This window comes from Eptatretus burgeri, chromosome 3 (genome assembly GCF_056783735.1).
Source record: "Eptatretus burgeri isolate ZD-2024b chromosome 3, Ebu_testis_v1, whole genome shotgun sequence".
NCBI classification, from domain to species: Eukaryota; Metazoa; Chordata; class Myxini; order Myxiniformes; family Myxinidae; genus Eptatretus; species Eptatretus burgeri.
Window position 1 is genome coordinate 54,524,293 of NC_140963.1, and position 7,218 is coordinate 54,531,510.

Below are 7,218 nucleotides of genomic sequence, written 5' to 3' on the forward strand. Positions count from 1 at the left end.
TAATCGAATCGTCTCCAAACTTCATGGGAATATAGTTCATGGTCTGGCGCTCAGCTGATTAATTTTTGGTGGCGATTGGCCTTGACCTTCATGGTTAGCGCCTAAGGTCAAACATATTTGACCCCAAGGTCAAATTTTCAAGTTTTAGGAACCATATCGTGTAGTACCTCAAATTGAACACCTCGATGAGTGCTTTCTAGATATGTCAAGCTTGAGACATTATGACGTCATTTGGTGACGTTATGAGGAAAAAGCATATTTTTCATGGTTACTCTGTAGAACGATTCTCATCGGAATCTCTCGTAGGCAGATATTCCTCAAGGAGTCGCTCCTGGTGGATAGCAGCTCTGTTCATCTCAGAGTGACCTTAAATAAGTCACACGTGGTCACCTTTTGGCAAGATACGGGTCATCCTGCGGGTGACATTGGTTTATTTTCTTTTCTTTCTTTCTTACAATGCATCAGAATAAGCATACAGTCAGTCAGGATTGATTTAACCTTAAAACCTTCACTTATTCCACATTCTCTTCAAAACACCTGTTCACCAACATCTTGGATCATTCCAAATCCAAAGCCATGATCTTTTCGACGCTCGTTAAATCCCCTGCCACCCCAACCCTATCTCTCCTCCTTCCACATTTCCAGTTTTTCCCTCCTGAGAGTTTCCTTCTTATTCATCTTATCCACCCCATGCGTCCTTTCCTGCCCCCGATTTCTCTGCCTTGTCCTTTAACTCAGCTGTTGGTGTCCTCCCCCGCCCCCCACTGTTCCTTTTACCCTGTTACGTCCTGATCCATTCAGTGTATTAGCTCGTCCACAAGCCTCGACTATGTATACAAAAAAGACGTATAGCAGAAACCATGACAAAATTTATTGCAATGTGCGAGTAAAGGTTGACACTGATTGCCGAATTTGAGGTGTACAGAGCATGTGAGTGGAAGAAACGCATAGATAGTGAGAGAATGAAGAAAATTGGAAGAAGGAAAGTGAAGGAGAGAAATGGAGGGAGAGTAGAGAATTTGGTAACATAATAACAAAAGAGAAAGACCTTGAGAAGATTGATCGCTTGATTGTGTGCTCTGCTTAAGAGCAGGTGCTTGGCTGCCAAAGTTATTTCTTGGCAAGGGTGATACTAGGTGGTTTGCCATTGCCTTCCCAGCAGTTAGGTTGGGCAGGAATTTGAATTTTGTTCAGGATGCCGGCGATGGCTCGTCCACTCTTCGCGAAGGGCACCATGGGATCTTTAACGTCCACCGACTAATGCTGGGAGACGGAACACCCAGCTTAACATCCATTCAAGAGACTGCACACACACTGATGAATCTCCCTGCCTGTGAAACACCTGGCCAGCCTTCATTTTTCTCATTAATATGGCCTGGCCAGACTTAATTTCAGCCACCTGGCCAGGGCCAATTCGGCTCCCAAGTTCTGAAACATGACCACAAATTGCTGGCTTATATCCAGCAGTGACGGTGATGCTGGCCTGCTGCTGCTTGGTACTGGGCTAGTGGGTGGGGGGGGGGGGGCTCTGAGCTATTGGGTTGCTCCTGGCTACCAGGTAGAGGAGGCGACTCCACTGGGCCCTCCATTTCCATCTCCGGGGCCACAGTGGCGTCGGCCCAAAATGCCCCTCTTCCATCGGGGTATGGGGGTTGATCACCATTGCCCTTTTGTAATACAAAATAATTATTTTTTAATTTTAAAATGAAATTTACCCCCAACTTGAATGGCACCTGGTAGAGTGCATACCTCTGCCAAGATGAACAGTTTACGTTTTGTATCCCACTGATGAAGCCTCGTGTTGGCTTAGTGGTTCGGGTGGCTGGCTTGGGATCTTCGGGTCCTGAGTTCGATCCCAGTTTCCCACTGAATTAACACCAGGTGGGGTTGACTCAGCCTGTCATCCTTCCGAGGTTGGAAAAATGAGTTCCAGTGTCTTGCTAGAGGGGCACAGCGTCAGCGGCACAGCCGCGCTTCCAAGAAATGATAGCTACCTGGCAGCTAAGCTGTCATATGCAAGAACAGAACAGATCCAACTGATAGGCTGGATCTGCATCTGGACCTAACCAAAATCCAATCAGCTTCTTCTTCTTCTTTCCTACCCAACTCATGCACCAAGTTTTGTCATAACCCGTCCATATTGTTTTGAAATATCGTGCTTTATATTGTTCTTGGCCCCATCTCACAATGGTGAAGAATCACTTCGAAAATGATAGTGTCCGGATCAGGATTTTCACCAAAATTGAATCAATTCGTTCTTGTCACACACCCAACCTGTCCACCAAGTTTCATCCAAATCGGTTTTTAACGTTTTTAGATAATCTACTCTCAGACGAGCCGGGGTGAATACACAACCTCCGACACCTTTGGTGGCAGAAGTAATTAAGGGTTACTACAACTTACAACCTTCATCGTGTGACCCTTATTTCCTCTGACAAGTTTGGTTGAGAATGGATAGGTAACGATGAAATGTATTGCGGTCAGACAGACTGACAGGCAGACAGGCAGACACGGAATTGCATATTTTAGTAACACCGGCTTCCACCAGATGGCGCTATATGATGCACCCTTACATAGAGATAATTGTGGTCCTCCCCCTCACCCCCCCCCCCAAACATCTTTTTATCGCCAAAAACCTTCTCGGGCACACCTCAAGTACAACCACAAATATTCAACTCATTCCATTGAGCGGTTTAGGTGTGCACAGCAATCAAACAAATCAATTCTACACCTCCTCTCACCCCCCTCCTCCCTGTCGTCGTCCTCCGACTCTGCTCGACATCATTATAATCATCCTTCTCTTCCTTCTCTGTTCGACATCAACCTACTTTTCCACTGCTCTTCCTCCCATTCTGCTCAATATCTTCCTCCTCCCACTCTACCTTCCCCAGTTCCTTGTTGTCCTCTCACTCTGCTAAACATCACCCTCCTCCTCCTCCTCCTCCTCCTCCCTTGCTTGACACCAGCTGCTTTCAGTGTGTGTGTGTGTGTGTTTGTGTGTGATTGAACGGTGATTGATTGCTCAGCCAGATAGTTTTGATAGCAAGAGGCAGTCTTGAGCTTCCTACTCGAGCATTGTGTACATCATTCTGCTAATCTGGTGCATCCTTTTCCCCTTTTCCCGACAGTGCTGGATATTCATCCGAACCTACCAGCCATGCCTGTCCTCATGGAAAAGCTAAAGGAGACCAAGAACTTTCGACTTTTTTTTCTGAGAGTACGTAAAGCATTTCAAGCATCCTTGTGAGCCCAAGTTTCTTCTTTCCAACTCGGTCTTTTCATCCAAGTTGGCAAGATGAGATTGGAAGGTATTTCAAGCTCATTTGGAAGTTGAGAACCAACCAAAGGTGCTTGCCCGAATCTCCAGTTGTTTTGTATGGCAAAATAATTACGTAATTCCATTGAAATCCTGGCATCTTTCTCGATCTGAAATGCTGGAATATCTCCTCACCCTCACGCTCGCCCTCGCCCTCGCCCTCACCCTCGCCCTCGCCCTCGCCCTCGCCCTCGCCCTCGCCCTCAATCTCAATCTCACACAACAATCCTTGTTCAGAGCCTTTTTTTTCCCTTCTGTATTAAAAATACTATTAATGAAAAGGGGAAGATTCTGACACCGAGCCCACGTATTGTTCACATCTGAATGATGACTTGTGATCCTGGGAATGCATCTTCGAATCCTATATATTATTTATTTGTCCTTTGTCTTCTCATGTACTTGGAGTTAATGTAAAAGTACACCAATGTCTACTGGGTGTGAGTTGTGTGCAAGCTTCTTTTTTGTATACATAGTCGAGGCTCGTGGAAGAGCTCGTACACTGAACGAATCAGGACATAACGGACAAAAACACGATGCAAAACACACAGAAGGAACAGTCGAGATGCACGTTTTTATAACACTAGTAGAGAGAGGGGGAAACGTCAACAGCAGAGTTGAAGTGCAAGACAAATGAAAGAGTTGTACAAAGAATGGGTGTGGGGAGGAATGTGGGCAGGAGGATGCACGGGGTGGACAATATGGATGCAGAAGGAAACTCCAAGGTGGGAAAACGGAATTTTGAAGGAGGAGTGATTGTGGAGGTGGGGTTAACGAGGGTAGAAAAGATCATGGTTTTGGATTTGGTACGACCTGAGATGGTGATGAATAACTGTCTTGAAGAACTGCATGTTAGAATGATATTGAAGAGCATGTGGGAGTTGGTTCTACAGGTGGGGAAAAAAGAGGAACGAATGAGTGAACGTGAGCAGTGATCCTGGATTTAGGTAGTGTCACCAGGAGGGGGTTGATAGAGGACTGTGTGAGCCTTGCAGAACCCTGGGGGGGGGGTGGGGTGGGCGGGTTCGGGACAAAGCATGGATGGTCCTTTGCTCTTCGATGATCCTTCGATTAATGTAAGAATCCATTGCTTTTTTATCAATACTTTTTCATTCAAACTTTGTGTTGTTTATGCTCTGGAATAGTAAAAACTTTGTTTTTCATTTGTCTTCATGCAGTTGCTTGGGCTCATCTTTACTAGTGGAAGCGAATATGACCAGATTTCAGATTGTTTTGGCAGGTCATGCTGGTCGCTTTCTAGCGGTGGCCCCGAGGCATTCTGAGCGTGCCAAGTAACAAGGAACCTACCACTGGGATGCAGTGTAGGAACCACTATTATTATGTAGTCCTCTCAATACTTTCAACTGGAAGTTCAGTATCTACCAGCAGCCTCATTTTTTTTTGAGTCCTCAATTGAGAAGTCCACTCGTCACACACATCTCGTGGATACTCGTCTCACTGGAACGTGGAACTCCAACACTCCGACACAGACTTGGCTTCATCGTGTCATTGTCTTGCTTGCACAGGGTAACGCATTAAGGTTTCTTGATTTTTTTTTGGCAAAACATTCCTGTCTGCATGACAACCTAATTTATGTTTATACTGTTAGTCCCTGGTCTTTTCTGACTGTCCTAATAATGATTGAACATATCAGTCTGCAGCTGATTGTCATACAAACCTCACCACAACATCGTGACTGGTGTACGTTCTGTTTTTTGTCACCTTCAGTGATCTGAACCTTTTCCCCGTTCATCCACACCCCATGCTTCCCCCATTTATGCCGGTTTCCCTGCCTCGCACCTTTTGCATGTTCATGTCATGGAGACCAAGGTTCTAAAACTTTCCCCCAAAAAAGCAAAATGTTTGGGCAGGTTACACCCAACCTCGACATTAGGTGTGCTTCCCATCGATGTGAAAAAGCAGCGTGTTGTACTTCACAGACATATTGCATATCGAACTGTGTCAATGAGGACGTAAGATGAAGTAAAACGTGTGAAAAGGACATTATATAATACATAATTGTTGTTTGTGGGCTCGTTCCATGTTCATATATATATATATATATATATATATATATATATATATATATATATATATATATATATATATATATATATATATATATATATATATATATATATATATATATATATTTTTTTTTCTGTTACTTTGAAGTATTACTATATTTCCTTTTGTGTGCTCCTCTCATGTCCTTGTAAAGCGTTCATGCTGTCATAGAATCTTATATAATAAAATCTGTTTATCTGTCTTAACAACAACAATTCTGTCACGACTCAACAGGGAGCATATGACCCACATCATCATGAAGGTCTTTGTCAAGGAGTTGTGGTTGTTGTATATCTCCTCCCCCCCATTATGAATGGTCTTACATTTCACTTACCACGTGTAATCTCTCTGCGACATATCACGAGATGACGTAATCTCACAAGATTGTGATTTTTTTAAAAACGCTTTCATTTTGTTGGGACATGACTATACCGCTGATGCTGTGCCCCCACACCAGCACACTGGTGGTCATTTCATCGACCTCGGAAGGATGACGAGCTGAGTCAACCCCACCTGGTGTTAATTCAGCAGCCAACGGGATTCAAACTCAGAACCTGAAGATCCCAAACCAACCACTTTAACCACGAAGCCAACACCAGGCTTAAGAATGATCATTTAAGAATGGTAGAAGAAATCCAAGTCAAACTCAGTATAAGTATTGTTGTGGTTGACGAAATTCGCAAACCACCATTCAGGTCCCTTAGGTGAGATATCTCGGTAAGTATATGTGTAGTTAGGCCCAAACCCGTTGTCTAGAGGGAATAAATGTCATTCATGAGGGCTGCGACTCTTCAGGATAGCCGTTTTTCTTTTACTATCTTTATTTTGGACCAGCCGCCATTATTACCACCACCAACCACGTCTCAACAGCCATCACACAACAACCACCAACCACAACGCCGCTTCACCACAACCGCCACGACCTTTACCGTCACAACTCGCCACCATCGCATCACCGTCATCTCGCGCCACTCATGGGCACCGATGCTGGACTCGTGCGGGGCGCGCACCGAGCAGCGTGTTCAAAAACATCACAGACTTTCCGCAGAAAAACGGATCAAAAACGACTCACGCCCACTTTTGTTCCGTCCAATCGGTGAGCGAGGGGCGGTTTGGCCCCGCCTCCAGGGCGTTGGAGGGCGGTCGCTATATGCAAATTCATGGATCAAAAAGCATTCACGCCCACTTTTCCTCGGGCCAATGGGGAGCCAGGTGAAGGGTCGGAGGCAAAGGGTCAAGGGTAAAAGAGCGAAGCCACGGGGCTTATAAAAACGACTGCGTTCGTCAGACGAGTTGAGTTGGAAGTTGAGTTGAGTGTGCGGAATTCGAGAGAGTCGTCGGTGGAGCTGGAAAGAAGTGGTACTAGTCGGAGTGAAGAGGACGGAGCTGTGGAGAGGTGACGGCGGCGAAGGCGGACGAGGGGGTGCTCGCGTCGGTGCCGGGAGCGGCACAGAGAGAGGCCAGCAACTCGATCGAGGTGGAGGAGGAGACGCTCGCCGCGGGACCCGAGACAGGGTTATATCCTCCTTTCCCCGAGCATCAGCAACCCCCTCCTGTTTCCCCCCGCGCTGAGATAGTGCGACAAAGGGGGCCCCCTTCCCACCCCCTACCAGACACTGTCCGCGAGGCCCGCGGAGTTGAGGCACCACCGCCGCTCCGCGTCTCATCATCAGACGGGTAGGCCCGACACGGTCTCGGCCCCAGGCCCGCCTACCCCCCTCATCCTGGAGGGTGGTTCTCTTTTCTTTTGCTTTGGGAATATGTGTTGTCGGCGCCGTCTGTGAAGTAAAATTGTATAAGTGTTGCCGTGTGCCCGGTAGTCGGATAGATCTGCATTG

General features: G+C 46.3%; 1 protein-coding gene across 2 annotated transcripts in view; it reads left to right on the top strand.

Moving 5' to 3' along the window:
- Nucleotides 1-4,177, top strand: part of SPC25 (SPC25 component of NDC80 kinetochore complex) — a 49,888-nt gene extending 45,711 nt beyond the window's left edge. For both annotated transcript variants that reach the window (XM_085873440.1, XM_085873441.1), the window contains one exon: nt 3,129-4,177. In XM_085873440.1, coding sequence (XP_085729566.1) covers nt 3,129-3,247 — 119 coding nt within the window. In that variant the 3' untranslated portion in view covers nt 3,248-4,177. The remainder of the gene's footprint in view (nt 1-3,128) is intronic.
- The last annotated feature ends 3,041 nt before the right edge of the window (nt 4,178-7,218 follow it).